This window comes from Cylas formicarius, unplaced genomic scaffold (genome assembly GCF_029955315.1).
Source record: "Cylas formicarius isolate icCylForm1 unplaced genomic scaffold, icCylForm1.1 PGA_scaffold_8__14_contigs__length_24414737, whole genome shotgun sequence".
Lineage (NCBI taxonomy): Eukaryota > Metazoa > Arthropoda > Insecta > Coleoptera > Brentidae > Cylas > Cylas formicarius.
This window is the reverse complement of record NW_026844361.1, coordinates 21229108-21253252: the sequence shown is the minus strand read 5'-3', so window position 1 is coordinate 21253252 and position 24145 is coordinate 21229108. Positions and strand designations below refer to the sequence as shown.

Here is a 24145-nt window from a genome sequence, read left to right as displayed (position 1 = left end):
AATTCGAGAAGTAATAACAAAAATATTATCGGTCGCGACGGCCTTGATCGAGATCGACAGCGCGACGTTGCCGGATTGTGGAGGATATCAGCAGATCGTTTGATAGTTGTCTGTTGCGCTTGGCAATAATAACATGGAAAATGGACATGAAAGAGCTTGATTAATTCGTCAATTAATTTTATAGGGGAACAGAAAAACACAATCCCGTCGAAATGTTTATATTTTATTAAGCGCATAATTCACCGATACATACGGGGTGTCCTCCACTTACCGTGAAAAAATAACTAACCAAAACGTTCTTTTTAACGGAACTTTTATATTACAATAAAACAATAACCAACTGTTAACAACTTAAAAAGTTATAAACAATTTTTATATACACATATAATTTTAATGATTATATTTCCTATGTATAATATATAATTAGTGAAATAAATACTAAATGAACATATAGTTACAGAAGTTGGTTGGTTGGTAATGTAAAAAAACCCTTAAAAATTATTTTCGGAAAAGGGGATAGAGAATCGTATATGTGGAACACTCCGTACATTTGTTGGTTTAAAAATAAAACAAAATGTACAACGGAATACAATAGGTAAAGTCAAAAACGAACGAACTAAACTGGAACTGGACGTTTGAGAGGGAAAGGGTCAATACTGCTTCGATATCACATAACGAGGTGGGGGCTGCGTGTGAAGAAACTGCCGAAAAAATATACGGGGCGTTTCGAAACAAGGACACGTCACATGTGCGCCTGCTGGCTGACCTCGTCCAGGTGTTTTTTCATCTCTTCGAGTTTTTTCATGTCCGTTATGGATGCGTTGCACTTGTCGACCACCAGGGAGTGGTAAAAGTGCGCGGCGAACAAGACAAAAGTGATAAGCACCGGCACCACTATTACAGTTGCGGCAACGGCCGCCGTGAAGGAATAGTCCCAGAATTTTACCCAGCAGAGTATCGCCACCTCGACCATGAACAGGAACAGACCTGCAAAATGTGGTTTTTAAGTATATAGCGGATCCACCAAAACCACCAACAACTTCCAAAAGGTCGAAAATGCAGATGACATTCTTTAATGAAAGTTATATTCGAGATTGTTTTATTTTTAGATCAAATGTTATAGCTGGTTATCAAACTGTCACAGAAATACTACTAATAATAAATTATCAGTTAACATAAGAATTAAATAATACGGTGTTATTTACGGCGAATCCACCAAAGCATCAAGAATTCGCACGAGGTTTTATGACGCAGATAATTTTTTTTTAATGGAAATTACATTTGAGATTGTTTGATTTTTCGATAAAATTTTATAGCTGGTGGTGGAACTGCTTCACAAATATTAGTTATATAAATAAATCTGTTAAAATAATAATTGATACTGTGTTAGTTTCTAGAGGATCCACCGAAATTTTGGCGCTGCCCTCGTATTTATATTTTATTTTCGAACGTTTTTTTATTCTTCAATTTTTCAGTTCTTTAGAAAAGTTTCAATGGTTTTTGATGTATAATTGTAAACATTATTTTGAGAGGTCTAACTAATAAGAGTAAACTACAGTTTTGAAACTTTCTTGACACCAGCATATAGGTTGAAATAGTTCATTAGAAAATACCCTGTATATACTACATACGTCGAACTACATACTTATATACATTAGTATTTTCAATAATATCACGATTTCTTTTTTTTTAAATACCCTTATTCAGTTTCTTGAAAATTTTGAATAGCTTAAGTATTTTATTTTTTTCGCAAATATTTCGATTTGTTTTAACTTTACCCGCTTACCCAAAATGGTGGAAAACGCCCAGGCGAGCTCTATGAACCCGCGCATCCGCTCGTGGGGACTTTCGGTGATCAGCTCGCAAATCTCCAGCTTCGCTATTGACTCGATATTGGGTAAAATGTACGTCGATATCATCAACGCGAAAATGTGGACCGCGACGAGAACCGTGGTGCACACCGCGAACATCACAAACAACCACTCGGGCACGTTGGTCGGCGTGTTGATCTGAAGCTCCACCTAAAAGGGAGGGGAAATTTCCAAACTCACAAAAAAGTGTTGATATAGACGGTCGTAGGTTTTTAAGTTGCTAAATACGTTTTGTGTATGTGTGTGTCTGTCACTGGCGGAAATCAAAATGGCGCAAGATATTGCACAGTATATACCTTTTATATCTCTTTTGTTACTATTTTGAAAGAGAATTCAGAAAACTCCGTTTAAAGTAACTGTTTGAAGTCCAGTATTACTATTATAAAGGCAGCAGATTGAAAGACATTACTAGATTATTGGAAAAAATATTGTTTTAAATATTAACTATTTTGTCCCAACAACTTGGCAATGTCGCCTTAAAATTGACAAGTGACGACGGAGTAATGTACAAAAATATATAGTACATTTTAATTTTTAATTTATTTTTAAAATGTTCTTTTTTTTTCTGTAACATCTATATGTAGTTGAAGCTTATATCAAACTTCATGAAAATATATATTACTCAAAATCGGGTTGTAATTCATGCCTTTTCTTTTTAAATGGACTTTACCATACCATCGCTATCATCGCGAACCCGGACAGTAACTCTGACGTGGTCGCGGTCGCTTTCAACTTCGCCCGCGACTTGTGCAACCTCCTCCACGACAGACCCTCCCTTGTGTTGGAAACAGTTTTCCTACCGTGGCAACCCATTTCGACGTCGTAACACCTACAACAGCAACGCGCCGTACTGGCCGTGCTCTCATCGTCCTGCAGCGACTTGAACTGCAAAATCGAGTTTTTTAAGCGGCGCAGTCGGTAGGATCCGGTGCGCTCACCTTAGGTGACGGCACGTATACCGGTGGGGGAGTCGACAGTTTGAAGTTCAACGCGCCGTTCGAGACGGTGCTCGAGTTGCAGGAAAATGGCGGCGTGCGCTCACGCGATATCGAACTCAGGGGCGTATCCATGCCGGGGGTGGACAGCAGTGACAGCGGTGCGTCGTGCGCGATAAATTTCGGTTTGTTGAACGCCTCCACGATGTTGAGGGACCTCGGCCGGCTCGACAGGGGTTTCAATTGGGCCTGAAACGGGAATCTTGGAATATGCAGAACAACAACTTATCGCTTTCGAGACATTGATGGTTCGTTTTTGAAGACGCATTACCGGATTTACAATCGTCATAAATAGAAGCAGCCAACAAAGACGCAAATTTCAATACTATACTGTGCATGAACAACGAAGGTATAATACTACTTTTGGAAACGTATTTTAAATCAATTTTTTAATTACGTTTTGGAAACAAATGAAAAAAAAACGGCAAGGCAACATTCCGTGTAGTTCGTACGTGTTCAAATATATTTTTTTTAGTTTTCGAGATACGGACCTACGAAAATGGAAGAAAATAAAGAAAAAACGTACCAGATGGTGGATAAAAAATGGTTCACCAATTGTTCAAATTCGCCTTGTTAAACGGTCGCGAGAAATTTTGGCCACCGCGATTGCCAGATTTATCGACGCGCGATTTTTCTAGCCGAAACCCGAAGTTTTCGATACAGTAAGCGCAACTGCCGCGACCGCACTGAAACCGGCGAGGCGGGGTGGCGCACGAAACGCTTAATGATTGGAAATCGGCCATCAAACGTCATTTTCGGTTTTAATTGTTTATTATTATATGGAAGTCGATAGTTATTGCGGACCAGCGTTCGTGATCTAAACTGATCGTTAATTTTTTCTGCATTACATTTTTTAAATTTTTGATTGAGTTGGTATAATTTGATTCGAATTATGCGGAAATTTTTCCCTATGGGCCCACCCAGTCTGGATCTATCCCAAAAGGTAATAAATTCGGGTTATTTTATAGTCAAAGGGTTTTATGGCAACTAAAATGTAACTTAACCTATGGGTAATAGGGCCCATGAACCCATTTGACCCATAGGTATTATGGCGCAATCTATGTGTTGGTCTGTTACCTAAATTAAATACGCAAACCGGCATACTCGATTAAGTTCGATAGTTTTCCACTGATGGCATTCAGTGTTTTGCCGTGTGTATTATTAGGTCGAAATTATAAAAATTTATGGTTGAACGGCCGCGTTTTTTAGAAAAAAGGGAAGCTTAATCTCTTCATTGTTAAAGACTATTTTGAAAAACTTGAAAATGTTTTCGAAAAATATGGCTTCAAACATCAAAAAGAAAATCGAAGAAAAGAGTTGCATTGCATTGCCAAAAAAGCGAACGCATTAGGAAGTGATATTGTTTAAAGGGCAGAGGCTGAAACCAACTTTTAGTGACGGATAACCATCGGGATCTCAACCGAAGATGGTTACCATTCAAATGAAATGGTCCCAGTTCGTCCTCCAAGCAATGAAAGCAATTTGAAATGAAAACCAAGCCCGTACGCCTAATGCAGACCACCCTAAGCTGTCGTTCAACAGGAAATTTAAAGCCCAAAGCCTCCAGCTCCTTCTTGTCAGTGAATTTACCTATTAGCAGCTTGGCAAATACCGTTTAAGATGAGGACTGGTCTTGCGTTATCTGCGGTGAAAACAGAGTAGCAGATTGAGGCAATGTGGACACTGTAAATCTTGGAAGGAAAATGTTCCGAAAGCTGTTATATGTCTGGAGTGCTCCTCGGACCAGGGAGCTGCTTAGACTGACCAGGAGGGAGTGTAGAGCACTAACAGGGGCCTACACAGGACATTGCAGGCTTAGGAGGCATCTCTGCTTGCTAGGCATTGGAGACGACCCCGAGTGTAGGTGGTGCATGGAAGGGGAGGAGACCCCGTATCATCTGCTCACCGAGTGCCCTGCCTTGACATGGGCAAGATTGGGAGTCTTCGGAACGGCCCTGATCGATCCGGACTCAGTGCACGGTATTGGGCTAAAGGATTTGCTGACCTTCTACAGGAGGGGCGGCATTCTGGACGCCCTCTAGAGCGGCCTGGGGGCACAACGGGCCCATCTGCTGGCCTAAGTGCTTGGACGCCCGCGAGGGCGCCCCCCTTTAATACCAATACCAATACCAATATGTCTGGAGTGCAATGCAATGCATTGAAAACTGTTTCATATTTTGTTACATTTTATTTTTCTATGCGTTCCTACTAGAACTGTTTTAAATGAAAATATCAGTTTGATATCTATAGTCAAAATTAAAGATCATTTATTAATTTCCGCGTGAAGTTTCAGCCGCAAGGTTACTGGAAGCCACGATTCATTAACGCGACTTCGTTTAAGGTTGTCATTGACACGGTAACGGCGCGTATTCGAGTTCATACAGGGGGCCAATCAAAAGTATCCCGGGAAATTTATTATTTACGGTTTTTTCACGTATTTCAGAGGACGATTGTATCTTTGCACAATTGCACCGTGGTTCAATATTTTTCGAAAAAACTTACAAACGAGTTGCTCAGCGTGCGGAGGTGCTGAGAGTACAACAGGTCGCTTGACGTATTGTGTCTCTTCATTTTCCTGTGCTGGTTTTTACCGGCCGTAGAAAAATTGACCTGGGTCGATTCGTCGACCATTGTGTCTCCCTCGAGTATTGCTACAAGAAAAAAATGCGTTGATTATTATTTTAAATAGATCAATATTTTGGACGGCGTGGCACAGGGCAGTATTTTGGGACCGCCGTTAATTAATATTAATTAATAATTAATAAGTGACTTGGGTGTGATATTTCTAGTAAGTAAAAATAATATCATTTAATGGTAAATCATTTTTAATTTAAACCCCGGATTCTCTATTCTTTTAAGAATTTAATTTTAATTTTTTTAATTTAGATCAATCATCGTACTAACTGCATTTTACCAAATGCGTAAGCTGCATGCTTTTCATAATAAGTATCCAATACCACATACATTCTCGCAATTTGACTATGGACTTGTCGTCTGCGGTGTTGCGTCGAGATATTATTTACTGTCCTGTTAATATGTCGTCGTAAAACAAAACCGTGTCATTAAAAATGCAGGAAATAGTATTCATAGATGGAATCGGTAATTATAATAAGCGCGATGCACCATGTGACGTATATTGACGTATGCAGTAGGCGCTTAGTCATCCTGTATAGTATCTGCAGAGTCGAAGAAAATAACATCAATCAAAATAATGTTTCCTTTACAATGTTGTAAAAAAAAATATAAAGCCTTTTTTATCTTGTGGATGGATAACAATAGGGAAAACCTATAAAATGACTCAAAATCTGCACGAGAAGTTTTATTACTCTACCCTCCCGGAAACACACTTTAACCTACTAGTTTAATCTCCCTCTGCAACCCTATATTCTTGAAATACACTTTTTTTTTGTTTTCTTTTTAATTCAAAGCGGAACAACATTTTAAGCAAAGCATAAAAATGTTGTGATAAATTAAATGCTTTTACCAAGTTTTTTTTAATCTGTTAAGTAATGGATTTAAATTAATTAAGTTTTTTAATTATTAATAACAGTAAATAATTGGTGTGGCAATATAACCGTTTAATAACTATTTGTAAATTAACCGGAAATCAGTCGGGTGAAACTTATGGATACAAAACGCATAAAAAAAGATCGAGAAATGAACCGCAGTATTTATTTGTTCGTTTTATTTGGAATTAATTAATACGTAATCTCCGCGGCCCCAGGAGTTGCAAAAATAAACATGGAACTTTATCCCGGACAAGAGACGTACTGTTTCCCATACATACCGGGTGTCACACAGAACATTGGGCATTTTGGGAAAACCGGACCTTGGAGTCTTGCCATTCAAGCTATTGACTCCGCTTTAATGATTCTAGCGACCCAGCGTTGCCGCTTGTATCAAAAATTGGCAACAATTTCTGCGCAAAGGCGATGTACCCTGCTTTCATAACATTTTTATTGGCTGTAACTGTTTTGATTATAAAGATATCGAGTAACATGTAATGCACTAACAGTTTTCGTGGATCTCAATCAATTTTATATTTTTTTTTAATGAAACGAATTGTCTATTTTCTCTATATTCAATAGGACACGTTATTCTGTTTACACATTTTATATTTTATTCCATTTGTTTTCGAGATATTGGCAAAAATACATATTTTACAACTTACAAATGATTGATAATAAGACTTTCATTTTCAAATTTGCAACAATAAAAATACATTAAATGCTTTTAGTATTTTAAATGTTTGTATTTGACCACCATTTTGTTCAACACATTCAATTGCCATTGTATTTTCCGAAATTTCACGACACTATGACAAGGAGTTCTGTGCTCTTGATCTTTTATGTATGGCTGGTCAACCACGCGTTATAGATATTCTATATATAGAAGGAAAGTTTTTGAACCAGATGACATTGTCAGAAGACTTGCTGCCATATATTTTGCGTTAATATATATCGTGCCATAGTATATTGAAAGAAATGCAAATAATGATCTCTAGTTAGCGGGTTGAAAACATGTGTGTCCGTAACACCACACCACCCCGGCTGCTACCCTTGGGTTTTTATTTCATTTATTTGTTTTCGATTATTTGTTTTCTTATAGCGACGCAACTTTCATCGATTTGTTTTATTTTTTTTAATTCTGAATACGTTTGCAAATCCTGCGATTATGCTGGCGACGCGACGCTTAGCAGTTATACTTCGACCAGAAATATAGTGCTTTTACAACCGCACCTCGTTATTAACTTTGCCTACTGTTTATTACTCCAAAACCCCAGCTCCTTAGAGAACATTATAATTATAATAATAATAACTGTGCCAATAACTTATCGATAATAATCAATATCGCTTAGCTATGTCAAATATAGGAATGACTAACTGTCAGTCACAGTGCTCTATGAAATTATACGAAAATTTCTTATTTTTAATAGAATAACGCGTTTTATTGAATACCAATGAAATTCCTGAAAATACTGAGATGTCAAAAATTATTTTGTGTTCTTATTTTCCTTGATGTCTTTAAAAACAAAAAAATGTACGGTACAAAATGTTTCAAAGTACGCGATTATACTGCCTTGTGCAAAATTGTTTAAAAGTATTTGATCTGATGACCATGTATACAACTATGTAATTATATTTCCATTAGACGGATTCTGCGAAAAAATATAAAAAAATGAAAATTTCGAACGGAAACTCATTTGCCCGCGACAAAAAAAATGGTTCCTTTATCCGGGTCCCGAAAAGCGCGAGCCGGCAATTTGAATAATTATTTGAGAATAATATGCCGAAAAATTTGCGACAACGTGCTCCCCCCCCCCGCCGGGCGATTTTTCCTGCGATTAAAATTAACGACCGTAGTCGAAATAAATCGACATATTTCACGTCCTTGTACGTACACACACACACACAATCCAGATTGTACGTAATTATTATTAAATGTGTAATTTTATAAACAATTTGTAATAAATGCGGTTCGCCTGACAACAGTACAAAAAAAAAGATGAATCGTCCATCGGTATTCCGGTGATCTGCCTTCAAATATTTCGTAGCGGTGTTTGATTCGTTTAATTTTCAATTTATTTATTATTAACTGATTTTACTTATCTTCGCACCGGTTGCCTCTAAAAAAAATTTGAAAAATATGGCTTTTCTTTGCTCTAGGATGACAGAGCAAAATTGAACCGCACTTCCCCACTTTGTGTTGATTGTTTTGATTGGTTTAAAATCAAAATTTATGTACTTTGCGGGAGCGAGCGATTTTCAACATCAAAAATTAGCATTTTTTAATGGCATCGTAAAAAAACATTTTTTTTTTGAAAAATAATAAAATTATTAAAATAAATAAATAATAAAGAGACCAACATGCAAAATTTTATAATATTTATTATTAACCTTCTGAAGTTAATCATAGTCTCACGTAGAGGTCAATACTTTGATGTTTTTTTTTTGCAGTCATTCACTTTTTTTAGCATTTCAAATATATATAATAACCATTTGTATTATTTTTATTTTCTTTATTATTTCTATTTTTAGAATATTTTTCTTTTTTTTATAAGTTGAGACTATTATACTTAGCGTAAAAATCAACTTAAGTAATTAGGTTTGGGTAGTCTCTGTTTTTTTCATATTTTTCGCCAATATATTAATTGGAAAATTACAGAAAAGTTTGTTAATATTTAAAATGCATTAAAGCAAACACGAAATACAAAAACATATACTCTCAAACCCAAGGTACTGAAAAATAGATGATAATAAGATGAATACGCAGATGGAAGATGCATATATTATACCTATTACCCTATTGAAGGTAATCCCTTTTATATATCACTACGTATATAAAATATATATAGCTAAAGATATTAAATATCCCAAAACTAGCTAGGGCGTTGCATAAAAAAAATGTAATATATCTAAAACTACAAGTATGATTTACATTTGAATTCCTCAAGAACAATATTATATAACCCATTTTAGTCACGAGTTCGATTTGGACTAACGGGGCGAGTGTTTAATAAACGAGTAACGCTAGAAGTTGATCGACGTGTAATCTATTTATTTTTTCCGAATTTAATTAATTTAGTTAATTACTTTTTCGATCAGTGTATAATTATTAATTATTAATTTGAGTCACTTTATGCCAATATCGCACACATCATACAAATTTGAAAAATAGGATAATAAACTTTGTTAAACAAAAATTAAAAAAACATTACATATGAATGTTTCGAACAAATAACCCACTAAAAATAAAACTACTTACCAAGAAACAGCAAATATTTACAGTTTGAGAAAAAACATGGACATCAATCCAAATAGTCAAAAAAGTTAATTAGAGTTTATAGCAACTGTTGGTTCCTTGTATTAGCACCAGTTAGCCCCGTAAATCGTTGAGGAGGTGAAGGTATCTTCAAGCTTTAAGCTTCAGACCTTGTTGTTTGCGCATTACCTCATTGATCCTGTCATATTTTTTACTAATGCAAGAAAATGCGATTTCGTAAAAATACCACACAGTCACCTCTAAGAAACGTTCGTTGTCTAATCGTCTCCTAGGAGTAATTTCAACCGCAACAACATTAAAATCACTTGTCCATTGTATCACACATTTTTAATGCATTTTTTTATTTATTTATATCCAGATTATGTAAACATTTTTCCGCGAACCAAAGTCAGCGAAATTAATGGACTCACGACGTTGGTTCTTCATTTTTATTGCCGTTCTATTGTATCGTATTTAGTTGGTGCATTTCATTTCGCTTTTGGTTTGATGCCACTGGGTTTTTTGTGTCGTTAATTTAGGTGATTTTGTTTTTGTTTACCGGGCAATTAATTTTTATTGCCATTTTTGCAAAGGGAAATACCGAAAAAGCCTTAACAATGCCTTGAAAACTTAGGATAGAATAATTACAAGTGTCTGTCACCACAAGTCCATATCCGCATACCTAAAGAAGATATTCGGAGATTTTGTTGAGAAATCGTTCAGTGCCCTTCCGGGAGGCATTTACAGTAACAGCACGCCGGCTAGAAAATATGTTTTTCCGAAGCCGTGGCTAGTAACAACACTGGCGCTAACAGCAGTTACCAGTAATAACACGGGGGCTAGAAACAAAACTAAAACACATACCAATACAAATAGAAGCAGTGTTATATTTGAAAAAAAAATGCACAGCAGAAAGAATACATTCTTATCAAGGTAGCATAAAACATACTTACAAAAATGTAACTGAAATTGATTTTTTAAGATAGAAGAATTACATTTTTGTTACTTACCGTAAAAAAAAACAAATGAAGTGTATTTTAAACATTATCGCGACCTATGTCTATCTTATTAAAAAAAAGGTGTTAATTACTTTTTAAATTTATTTCCTCCCAGTCCCTTATTTTCTCTAACACATTTGGCAAGCGAATGCGGATTTTTTGTTTTGCTATTTGAAAGCCTTTTAGTACTTCTCCCTGCTGTTTGAGCTCTTCTTCCACACAACAATGACTTTCTTCTTGAAATGGTAGAGGGCTGCACGGGTATTTTTTTGCCATGACGCAAATTATCCGAATTTGTTATCCGAATTCTCTACAGTAATTGGATCCATCTCCATCTCCTGCTCACTGACAGTACGCTATGGCACTTTTTTGGGACACCCTGTATAATCCCTTGGGCGATTAACTATTTAAAAGCATTGGCAACCCTGAATATACCAGACAACCAAGAACCAAAAGACTTTATCCAGCAACTGATCCGTTATTTTAAGGTTAGGAAACAAATTTATTATAAAGTACTTACCTCAACATCGGCTTTGTCTTTTAATTGAAGCCTTAGAATCTTATCACTAATTATTTTAGTATTAAACGACTTAGGAAGTTTTTCCTCGTCCATATTTATATTTTTACAACAATAGTATGTATATAAAACTCACAAACAAACACCACAAAACACTCTTAACCAAAGAAAGAAGGAAGTTTCTAGAAGGCGTTCTGTTGCGCATTTTTCTCGCTAGCACGAGTGCTGTTACTGATAACAATTTCGCGGATCCGAACTTAAACGAAGTTTCTAGCCCGCGTGCCGTTACCGTAAATGCTTCCGGGAGGTATCTTAGCGAATGGTAGGTATTGTCAAAGTGGTGTAGGCCACTGGATGTGAGGTGACATGGTGACCATGCGTCGATATCGTTGGTCACCACGTTACGTCAAAACATCGTTGATAAGTGGTCATTGTTGAACCATCTGAAAAAATATTACATAAAATACTCTTTAAAATGTAATTGGTACTTAGCAGACAGCTCAGAGGAAGTGCTAAATAGAAATTTATGTTGCCAAACTTCACTTTTTTACGTGAGTTTCTCATTAGTTATCTCATATTTAGCTTTCGATATATATATATATATATATATATATATATATATATATATATATATATATATATATATATATATATATATATATATATATATATATATATATATATATATATATATATATATATATATATATATATATATATATATATATATATATATATATATATATATATATATATATATATATATATATATATATATATATATATATATATATATATATATATATATATATATATATATATATATATATATATATATATATATATATATATATATATATATATATATATATATATATATATATATATATATATATATATATATATATATATATATATATATATATATATATATATATATATATATATATATATATATATATATATATATATATATATATATATATATATATATATATATATATATATATATATATATATATATATATATATATATATATATATATATATATATATATATATATATATACAGATCTCACAACAAAGGCCAAAATATTTTTTCTTTATCGGTTATTCCATATTTGGAAATGTTACAACAGTTAAGTTGTCGGTACCAAGTATTCTGTGTCTGTTTTGCCGGCCGGTGTCGGCCATTTTATCTTTGTCGAACCCGGTGTTGGTTTTCGTTTTTACATTTATTTGTGTTCTACATAAGTTCTGTGATAGCATAATTTGTTTGGTGGTTTGACAAGAAATCCTTTTTTTAATTTACAATTCGGCATTTATTCTTCAAACCGTTTTTTTAAATATTTAACACCCCGTAATTTGGAAACTGAGCATTCACCTGGCCAAGTTTTTTGAAACACCCCGCATATGAAGTATTATCCGATTGAATAATAAAAATTATGCAACTTAAAATTTTTTTTTTCGCTTTTCCAGCAATTTTATATTTAGATTTATGAAAAAGCGAAGCAATTTTCTCGAATTTCCCGCTAATCGCGGCCCCGCATACTGACCTGCGCAAGTCATTGGAATTAATTTTGTTTTTATTTTAATTGCAGCGACGGCAAAAAAAAAATGAAAAGCATGTTAACCGTAAGTCGTTACTTTCTCAAAGCGGACTCTGATTCTGATAGTGGGGAATGCCCGTCGAAAAAGGAAGAAAAACCGATCGCACAATGCGAAAAACAATTAAAGAAAAGGCGAAAACGGAAAAAAAAAATAATCGCCGATCTCGACGTGGAAGAGACGGAAAGAAAACCGGCAAAAAGCGACAAAAATGAGAGCGAAGAAGACAAGGGGGGAAACGAAACAGAAGAAGAGGAGAAAAAAATTAAAATCGAGCAATTGGATGACCGACGAACTCGCATAGAAAAGCCGATGGATTTCGGGTCGCCCACCGATCGTTTTTGGGCCGTCAAGAAGGAGTTTTTGGTGCCCATTTGGGTACCTCCAAAGTCCCCCCACAATTTACTCGAAGAAGATCTGTACTACGACCCGTGGGCCTTGTTGGTGGCTACGATTTTTTTAAACAAGACCTCGTGCAAATCGGCAAGGCCGTACGTGTTCTGGTTCTTGGAGGAGAACCAGGACGCGTTGGCGGTTTTGGAGAAAAAACCAGGAGATTTGGAGAAGTATTTCGCGAAGTTGGGACTGCAGAAGACGAGATCCGTACAGGTAAAAATTGTATCGTCGATCATCCGATTGGTTGCCACGGGATGGTTTGCAGGTGTGGAGGATGTCTTACGATTTCGTTTATAAGCAGTGGCGGAGGGTGAAGGATTTGTACGGGGTAGGGCGGTACGGGGAAGACGCGTTCCGGATGTTTTGTTTGGGGGACTTTAGCGTCGAACCCAAGGATAGGTTTTTGAAGATATACAAGGCGTGGTACGAATTGAAGGAGAGGGAAGACGTGGCGAAAGAGATGGCCGGTCGCTGAGGCGAGGAAGTCTGTGATACGAGTTTATTTGAATCGCGCATTTTTCATTATTATTTAATTTAATTATATTATATTTTTTATACTTGAAATCGTTTTGTTTTTGACCGTTTCTCAATTTAAGTTGTCCCTTTTCGTAAAGTTCAGTGGCGCGTTCGCTATTATACAATTACGGATAAAAATAAACACCAAAAAAAATAATTCGTACCCCATACGGACAATGTTAATTCCGTTTCGAGCAGAACCTAATTTTTTTTTTCTAATTTAGCAATTATAAATATCAGCAACTATCTTAAACAAGTCGCCACAATCGTAGCGTAATTTGCGGTTTTTGTTTTAATGAGGCGTAAATGATCCGTCGACTGAAGTGCAACATGGCGACGCTTCCAAACGGGCGCCCATAAGAAAATTTGAAAAACACGGCCCGTCGCACGTGCGTCCCACGTAATTGAATCTTCATTTTGCGATGGGATAAACCGCGTTATTAAAAAAAAATCTTGCTGGTAGCCCGCGTGCCAATCAAATTGGACGAATTAATTGCACTTATGACCGCTTTTATGAGTACTTAATGTTAATAATTTTCGTTATTTGCCCGACGTTCAAATAACATCTGTAAATAATTATGAAACGATTCTACGAACGTTGGATTCGCGGTAATTTTTAAGTGCGGGATTACCGTTTTTTTTTTTTCCTTTTCGTTTGTTGTGTGCTTAATTCTGCGTATGCGGATTTAAAGCTCCTAACATCGTCGCTCAAATGGAAAACTTTAAATAATGATATGTATATAACACCGTCAATACGGTTCGTGTATTTTTGGTTACATAATCACATCGGGCACGGAACAGATAAAGAAAGGCTAACCGAAGAAAGCGTGATTCTGCAAACGTCACGTGACCCACGCGAAATAAGTTTTACGATAAAAGAAATATCGGACAAGAAATAAAAGGCATCGTACATCCAACAGAGCTGACAGCGTTGCGGGGAAGGATGTAGATAGCTCCGGGCGTGGACGCCAATGCTGTAACTGAAATTTTATTGTGAAAATTTTGCCAATACCAAAACCTTGTGTTGACTTGAGAAGTACCTATTGCCTTTTAATTGTCACTTCCGACCACAGCTACTTGCGTGCTTCCCACGGATAACCAATTCTTACAAATTATTGAAAAGTGGGGCGTAATTGCATAATGGTTTTAACCACCGGTTTTGTTCTGCGTTTATAAACATAAATCCTATTCGCATATTTTTTTCGTACAATGTAGCTATATTGCCCGGGGTTAGAGACGCGGGTATTTTGATGTGCGATGATGATTAACGAGTTCGAAAAACAAGATTCCAAACGGACGACTCGGTCTTTTGTTACGGTACCCACGCCTTCCGAACAAAAAAAACTGGTCAGACACGAATTTGGAGAGCCCGTCGTGTGCTTTAGGATGTTTGCTATATGAAGTCATGTTTATTAGTTAGAATGGAAAACAATCGAGAGCTATGTCGTCACAAATGAATGAAAAAGAATCCCCGATGCAAACCTGCTGCATCTCATTCAACACAAATGAAACGGCAATGCACGGACCACTCGTTTATACTGTGGTTTGACGTGTAATTTTTTTCGGCGTGTTCCATGAATTGACACCTACAAATCGTAATAAAATCACAAGGTTAAGTAAATATCATAATAGCTTAACAGATATTGAGAATATTTGAAGACGGGAGGGTCGAACGAATTACTTAGAAACTGCGATTTAATAATGGTACGTTTGCAAATATAGAATTTCAAATCTCGCGAGCGCAACAAACTCAAACGTCAACGTTTTGTTTTTTGTCTCTTGGAGATGGCAGAAACGAGCGCGGCCCTGCAAGAAATCATCAAGAAAGTGAGGAAACAGTTGGTTCGAGATCTGCTCTCGGTCAAACGCGGGTGTTTGTCATTGCAATTTTTTTGGCAAAGCTTGACGCGTTCGAAAAGCAAATGAGTGTCGACGCGGGCGAGCTCGATGCTCGATTGGCAAAAATTCGGGAATGCCAACAAATGTTATCGAAGGATATCGACAGGCTGCGTGCTAAGAGGGTTTTTCTCATAAAAGCGCCTAGGTAAGGACCGCGATGGAATATTTCGCGTTGATTTGCATAAATCCATTTCGTTTTTATTAAATGTCGCACAAAACAAACACCGTTCGTTGAAAATATCGCATTGACCGCCAGAAATATCAAAACCGTGCGGTTATTGTCACTTTCATTAGCATAGGCTCGCGTAAATATGCAGATGAGTAAAATTCTTTGAACATTTCTTGGTGGAAAATTTCGAAAAATGTATTTTTGCCTGGAAGGTATTTCGATGGGCGCTATCGTTTTAATGTACAGGGCCTCTCGAAACTTTTGTTCTTTCTCCTCGTAGCCCCTCTTTGGAGGTTTTGATGTTTTCCTCTTTTATCCGAACGTGTTTTTGGATTATTATTATGTGGGAAATGATACATTTGCAAACACTTGGGTCAATCACTTATCACGCTGATAATAGGAAATTCTAATCAATGAATACATTTATTTATTGGTCCTATTCTAATTAAATTGTTTTCTTTGACAATTTTTTTTATTATTTTGAGTTTTATTGGGTTTGCTTTTATGCGTTTTTCTTATAAAATTAGTTTTTTCAATAATCTATACAGCTAGCCTTTACAACTTGATGAGAGTTCCAATTAATGAACTTAATTAGACCGAATTTAAAAAGAGACTTAGAAGATCCAAAAATACTACACAGGAACTTGCTTTATTTTGCTTCGTATTTTCTTTATCATTTTCTCTAGGCAGTTTTTAAAACCGCGTTGCGATTGTCGTCCTGGTTGTTTGGATAGCATTATATTCTTTTGCCACTCTCTCCCCAGTACCACTTTTTTGTTTGTGGTAAACTGCATTCGTTTTTGAATTAATAATAATAATTAATTAATTAATAATAAACACATGAAAATATTTGCTCACCAAAGATAATAATAATAATAATAAGAGTCCAAAAATGCATTATTGATAAAATACTAATTTGTTTAGGACAGAGACTTTTGTAATTCCAATAAATGGACCTTAGTTTTTTTCCTAAATACTAGAACCGAGCTGCATTGAAAATATTTATTATAGTTATTATAAAGCTTAATGGAACTATAGCTAAAGCAGCATTAGGCATTAGAAGAGCATCGTGAATTTCATACTGACACACTTCAGGTACGTTGGTACGGCATTTAAAAAGTTAAAAAGTTTACCGAACATTTTCGTAAAACACGAATACATTCACCGATATGACTGTCAGAATTGACAAACGTCAAAATTCAAAGCGTGGAAAATATCTCCGAAAACATCCGATTGCTCCCGAACCCGTGCGGTAAAATCGCGGAAATGTCCGAAGTGGCTCGGATTCGCGGGAAACGAAACTGACGTGGTAAAGCGACGCTTCCCGCACGCTAGATCGGTGGGTAGGTCGCTAGGTATTTTGCAGACGGGAGTAGAAAAAGAATATTTCATAACCTTAAATACCACAATCGCGAGTAAAAGTTGAAACAGTTATTTAATTTTGAGCCATTTCGTCTCAAATATTTTTTCTGATATAGGATCAAACTTTCTCAGGAATAACATTACTGAGCACCTCGCTAAAACTTTTGACTAAGATCATTGCGGATAAAATCTCCTCAACAGTGCCAATAAGCGAGGAACAACAAGGATTTCGAAGAAACCGCTCCACTACCGATGCATTATTCATACTCAGGCAACTGGCTGAAAAATCTTCAGAATATAACCCTCCAGCCATCTATGCTTTATAGATTTAACAAAGGCCTTTGATAGAGTCCAACTAAAAGACATTATCACCATCTTGAAGAGCAGTAATGTCTCGAAAGAAATCACAGAACTTATCAAGGACTTAAACACAAACACAACAACCCAAATAAGAACAAACATTACCTTAATCCAACGTCCCCGAACTACAACTGGTATTCGCCAGGGCGACAGTCTCAGCCCTCCGCTATTCAACACAATCATGGACCAATTAATAAAAACCGTTAAGAATACTGGATTAGGATATCGAATGGGAATACATAAAGTAAACATATTATGCTATGTCGATGACGCAGTACTTATTGCAGAGTCAGAGGAGAAATAAAATAAATAAATAAACAAACAAAACTATTCGGCTTGGATTCCTGGAAGAAGAAGTAAGGAAACAAACCAATAAGGCTGCCTTAATATCAGGCCATCTTAAATATCCCATATGGAAAAACAAACATTTGAGTGCAGAATGTAAGTCAAGAATATACAAAACCTGCGTACGACCAGTGATGAAATATGGTGCGGAAACCAGAGCTGAAACATCAGTAACAAAGAGAATCCTACGAACTACGGAAATGAAGACCTTAAGAATGATAACTGGATACACATTGAGGGACAGACAGAGAAATGTAGACATAAGAGAAAAGTGCCAAACAAATGACGTTGTCAGATGGATAAGGCAGAGAAGAAGAGAATGGAACCAGCATGTCAGTAGAATGGGCCCCGACAGAATGGCCATAATAGTTCTGCCATAACGTACTCCATGGCAGAAGACCTACTGGACGACCACCTAAACGTTGGCGAGATAGTTGGCAGTCAACCTCGCAAGAGAGAGAAGTTTTTTGCTTCACTTGTAAATTTAAAATTCTCATTTTTCAATTGAATTTTGATATGATCACGCAAAAAATTATAGCTTCCAGGGGGAGCAAATAACATAATTTGTGTTTTTTTAGAATTTAACTTAGGATTGTGTTTTTTACTATACCGGGAAAGACTTTCAAGATCCAAACTAAGATTAGCTTCGACGTGATCATACTTAACATTTCTTTTTCTCGTTGTGATCAGTTACAGGCTCTTCTTTTCACATTATCCAGTTTTGTAATATTTTCAACGACAACGACTTCTTGCAAAGTTTCAAACTGAAGTCCGCCAACACAAAATCGCAAACCAGTAGTGCCATTATTTTTAATAGTGAATAAGAAATCGTTTTAACCGCTTGCTAATAAATTATATCAAGCCGTTAAGTTTTTATGGTAGATCGTATGACTGTCGTTAGCATAGACATGGAAAATATTCGCTTTTAGATGCAGTATATGCCGAAAATTAGTGGTCTCATTGAATTCTTGTGCGAACGTAAAGCATTAAACGAGTTTAAAAGAATAATTCAGCTTCTAAAGTCGAGTGAAAAATGTTGTCACAACGTCATAGACCACTTTCTGATGTACAGGATGTCCCGAAGGTTGTTCTCTTTTGGAAATGTTTCTTTCTAGACGCAACGGCACCTGCGTTTGCCACGGGTACCGTTATAACCGTTTGACCGATATAAACAAACGGCGTGTCCTTGAACTAGCCCGAAGATGGTTAGCAAACGCGATGGAATGTGGCCATTTCGTAACCTACGATTTACGATATTTGTCGTAAAACTTTCTCCTGCGACTACCGAATTAAGAAATAATACGTAGTGCCGCCCGGACGGGTTATTTTTAATGCGCCTTTTAGATCGCATTTAAATTATTTACTTGCCAGACTCGCACAGAAGGCCGCGGCAATTTTCGCGCAGCATGTAGACCACAGATTACCCTTAAGTGAGATGCGACGCTTCTCGCGTTAACCCGCAATTATTGAAAAATAACGTTTTCCCTTGCCAAGTGGGATATAATTCAGGAACATGGTTATGTCTAAATAATTTCCTATACGATCGCAATTGGTATTGCGAGAAACACATTTTTTGGTGGAATAATCCATCCCTAATCCATATTCGTAAGCAGGCCAGAATGCCCGAGTTGCAGGGTAAAATAAACCAGTAAATAAAAAAAAACTGAAATTGAACTGAGGAGGCTTTTACTCGATGAAAATCCATTTATCGAAATAAATAAGAACTAAAAGTTCAGATTTTCACGAAATTAAATATTATGACATGACCATTGTTTCGACAACACCGTGTCTTTATCAAATGTTAAAGTGTTAGTTCTTATTTAAAAAAAAAAACCTTTTAACATAATGTCAACAAAAAAGAACATATAAAAACTAAAAATGTAAAAAATAGCGTCACAATGACATAAGAGTGAAAGAAGTACAAAAAGTCCGTATTAAAAAGAGGTCCAGAGCGTTTGATGCACCTCGAGACGCGATTTTAATTGTGAAAAGAAAAACCCAGTAAAACTGAGGTTACAATTCAGTTTGCTGGTTGCTTCAAAATGTACGATACTGGAAAACGCAAACTACGAGGAGCTCCATTAAGTTTTTCGTGAAAAACGCTAATACACTCCGAATTGCTCTTTTGTCATTAAAAGATGCGGCAAAAATTAAAAAAAAATAGGATAATATTAAATTCATGAAAGAAAAAATTCTTAGAACGAATCAATTTTGGAGATACGTTTTAACTTTGGAATTATTATTTATTATTATAATTATATCGTTCCGCTCCATTAACCACGCCACTACCGCGGCAACTGCCGGACGTTTATTGAAATCACTCTTAAATTTTGCACTTTACACGCACTCACCTATAAAATCAGGAAATGCCGAATGATATATGTTCAAAGTCCGCGCACCAAAATCACACATCGCCAATCCAAAATCCGGGACGATGACGTATAAGTTATTTTATTTTCCGCATAATTTTTTCGCCGAAAGAGATATATACAGCGTGTGCGCGAAATCAATAGTCTACAGAAATTACAATATAGGGTTTCAAGAATTATTCTGTTTATATTCAAACTGCAGGGCTCTGTGCTCAACGTTTGTTAAACAACTGCAGGTTTACACGTTATAAATATATACACGTTCCAAAAATAATTTTTATTTAGATAACGCTAGTACTTGTTTTAATCAATATAATATTTTTTATATTATTATGTAATTGCAATTACTTTTCAAGTTTTTTTTTTAATTTGAAAACTATACAGGGTTTTCACTTAAAACTCCGCACGCCAATAAGTCCAAAACGAAAAGAAATATTTAATTTATGTAAAAAGTAGTCAAAGTGTGGGGTCAAGTAGATATTTCCTAAAGTTTAAAAAATTCGACGCCTGCAAAGAGCTGGGCGTCGCGACGCGTCGAAAAATTATTCGATTGCAGAGACTTTGGAAATACGCGCATACAAAAGTACATATTATTTAAAAACTTTTTTGTTATTTACTCAAACTTATTTACTTTACCCGTTTCTAAGTTATACCGATTTAAAGTAAACATTTCTTGATTAATAAAAAATGTGATTAACGCTTATTTTTACAAGTATGCCATGAATGTTAGTTATTATGGCAACCATTGTTATCGCAGTTGTTTTAAGTGCAATTACAAACGTAAGTTGTTATTGCTGTATCAAAAAATTGTCACATTTTGTCACAAGAAATATCCAAATTTGTTCGGTTTAAAAAAAACTAAGAATTATTATGTGAAAATGGTGCAAGTTAGCAATGAGGAAAAAGTAGACATGTTACTGGTGTTTGGAGAATGCAGATGCAATTGTAGAGAAGCAAAAAGAGTTTAGGCACGGCGTTATCCGCATAGAAGAGTCCCCGATGCAAAAACCTTTTCAAGTTTATGTAAAAACTTAAGAGAATATGGCAGCTTCATAAAACCTAAAAGAGATAAGAACAGGACGGTTACAAATGATGAAAATACTGCTGCTGTAATTCAGCAGGTTGATAATAACCCCAAGATATCCCTATCAGAGATAAAAGAAAATACCGGTGTTACCATAAGTTCTTCGTGGAGAATTCTACATAGAAACTCTTTTTACCCGTACAAAAGTAAACTAGTTCATAAACTAGAACCAGGCGATTATGCTAGAAGAATGTATTTCTTAGCAACATTGTCCGATTTGTATAGCCAAGATGCAAATATTCTCTCGAAAATTTTATGGAGCGACGAAAGTCGATTTCAAAATAATGGAATCGTTAATAGACACAACTGTCGTTTTTGGTCCAAAAACCATCCTCGTTGGATTACAGAAAGAGGTAACCAACGAATTTTTAGTATCAATGTTTGGTGCGGCATATTAAATGGATTCCTTATTGGACCTTACTTTTACGAAGGAACTTTAAATGCAGATCGCTATTTAAGATTTCTTCAAACTACACTTCCGGAACTATTAGAAGAAGTGCCTCTTGACACTAGAATGAATATGTGGCTACAGCAGGATGGAACGCCTGCACATAATGCCCAAATAGTAACGAGATATTTGAACCGAGAATATCCCAATAGATGGTTTGGTACTAATGGACCAGTAAGGTCCATTAGTACCAAAAACGTTATCTATGAAGAACCTATCACAACTGCAATAACAATGGTTGCCATAGTAACTAACATTCATGGCATACTTGTAAAAATAAGCGTTAATCACATTTTTTATTAATCAAGAAATGTTTACTTTAAATCGGTATAACTTAGAAACGGGTAAAGTAAATAAGTTTGAGTAAATAACAAAAAAGTTTTTAAATAATATGTACTTTTGTATGCGCGTATTTCCAAAATCTCTCCAATCAAATAATTTTTCGACGCGTCGCGACGCCCAGCTCTTTGCAGGCGTCGAATTTTTTAAACTTTAGGAAATATCTACTTGACCCCACACTTTGACTACTTTTTACATAAATTAAATATTTCTTTTCGTTTTGGAGTTATTGGCGTGCGGAGTTTTAAGTGAAAAACCCTGTATAAAACAAACTATTGTAATTTAATAATACATAATTATTATATTTTGTTATTTGCTGGTATTGTTTTCTTTACCTTGTGTTGAAAAAAAAAAGGCTAGCGAAGTGCTAAATAAAATGATTATAATTGTTACTTTATTTTTACACTTTGCATATGTTTTGATCGCGAGAAACTGTTTTCCTTAGTAATTTTGTGTTATTCTCGTTTTTTTTTGACAGATTGAGACTTGTTAACATAAGCCAAAAGTGGGTATAAATAAATAATATAATAATTATTTATAAAAAGGTTTTCTCACCGAACTCTCGCGGCTGATAAATAACCCTTGCATTTTCATCGATAATGTCAGCAAGTAACTGTTGTTATTGTTACAACGAAGCAGGCCTTGATTATAATAGAAAACTTTACAGGAAGACCTGAAGGCATTCGCCTAGTTGTTTAATAATAATTATATTATAAGTAATGTGTTCTTGAAAACTGCAGCGACTCTGAACCGCAAAAAATGATTTTGCGCGTTATCCACTGTCTTATGTTAATTCCAGTATTAATTAATAGTTTTTATGTTAAAGCGTATTCGCTCTCAATGGCCAAAAAAGCTTAACCTACGTATACAAAGTTTTCGCACCTTACTTTCGGCGTCAGCGTTGTTTGGCCATTTCTGCAAAATTTTCTTAACAAATGCGAAATTTACAAAATGTAATACCCGATTTCGTGAGGATAATATCCAAATGTATCTTGAAAACAAGTTATAAATAAATGTAGTCAATTGTTGATTCTTTGCCATAACATGGTTAAATTTAATCTGGATTAATTTTTAAAAAATTTGGACAGACATGTTTTTGTGAAATTCACAAATATTTACTTGAAAGAAAGATCAAAAATATTTGAATTTAAGTACGGGATGTTTCATTACAAAAAAAATAAGCCTGTAAACTTTCTTCAAATTTTCGTCCAAAAAAATATTAAGGTTCATAAATTAACACAATACCATATATATTTAGATACACTTTTTCTAGCACACCCTCTAACTGTGCTCAACTATGGTACGAAGTGAGTTGAAGCAAAAAATGTGTAGGGGTGAGTTTTTTAGGTTTTTGAGAACTCGAAATTGAAAAATAATCACCGCGTCCAATATTTTGTTTTTTTTTAATAAATACTTTTTTATCCCAGGTACCTGTGTCGGTTGCGGAATTTTTAATCTAGTTGTCGCTCTTCCAAATGTTTTTGTCACGGGTACCCACACTTCGATAAAGGTCACGCACCGCACACGTCTGTGGTGCCGCATATACCGCCGACGTATGGGAAGGTATCGATCCAACTGACTAGCTCGATGGTACCTGTGTCGGATTTTCGCCGGTACCAACAACACCGGTTTGACCGACTCTGGTACCGTCGTGGGTTGATGCGTGTGTGTACGGGCCGCGGCTCAAGACACGATTTTTCAGGAAAGCGAAGTGGTCCTCGTTTCCCAAGTCAGTTTCGCAATACTTAATTGCCGTTATTTTCTTACCTCGCCTCACTATCATATATACTATACGCGAAAAACTCGTAAACTTTGTTTACGCGCCATGGCTATTTCTTTAATTACGTTCTTTTAACACACGCATTACCCGCCGATAACGCTCGAATTATTTGCGCTTGCCGGCAAATTTGTTTGCGTTTCCAAACAATTTTTCCGTTGAAACATATGCAACCGAGCTTGCATTGATTCGATCGTTCGCCCATGGAGCGCAGCGCGTTTTAACAGTAATCTGCTTGTTCTAACTTTTGCAACCGTCCGTCAGATGGCTCGCCAACTTGTGCACTTTAGCGTCTCAAGAAGAACCGTTTGCTTTTTTTCTCATTCCGCA

The 24145-nt window shown here is 35.8% G+C and overlaps 2 protein-coding genes across 4 annotated transcripts; one reads left to right on the top strand and one right to left on the bottom strand.

The window, feature by feature from the left end:
- Window positions 1-212: 212 nt before the first annotated feature.
- Window positions 213-23697, bottom strand: LOC132706736 (calcium release-activated calcium channel protein 1-like). Of its 3 annotated transcripts, none has more exons than XM_060678234.1 (6): window positions 11147-11454; window positions 5369-5517; window positions 2810-3055; window positions 2547-2756; window positions 1787-2021; window positions 213-987 (listed from the first exon to the last, which is right to left on the bottom strand). In XM_060678234.1, the coding sequence occupies exons 2-6, from the start codon at window positions 5495-5497 to the stop codon at window positions 743-745; spliced, it is 1065 nt and encodes a 354-aa protein (XP_060534217.1). In that variant the 5' UTR covers window positions 5498-5517; window positions 11147-11454; the 3' UTR covers window positions 213-742. The 3 variants fall into 3 exon arrangements, with proteins under 3 accessions (XP_060534217.1, XP_060534216.1, XP_060534215.1); XM_060678233.1 differs by lacking the exon at window positions 11147-11454 and adding an exon at window positions 10311-10626; XM_060678232.1 differs by lacking the exon at window positions 11147-11454 and adding an exon at window positions 23470-23697 and having other exon boundaries at window positions 214-987.
- On the top strand, window positions 3397-13654 carry LOC132706738 (methyl-CpG-binding domain protein 4-like). The gene is made up of 3 exons (XM_060678236.1): window positions 3397-3809; window positions 12745-13360; window positions 13413-13654. The coding sequence occupies exons 2-3, from the start codon at window positions 12761-12763 to the stop codon at window positions 13620-13622; spliced, it is 810 nt and encodes a 269-aa protein (XP_060534219.1). The 5' UTR covers window positions 3397-3809; window positions 12745-12760; the 3' UTR covers window positions 13623-13654.
- Window positions 23698-24145: the final 448 nt, after the last annotated feature.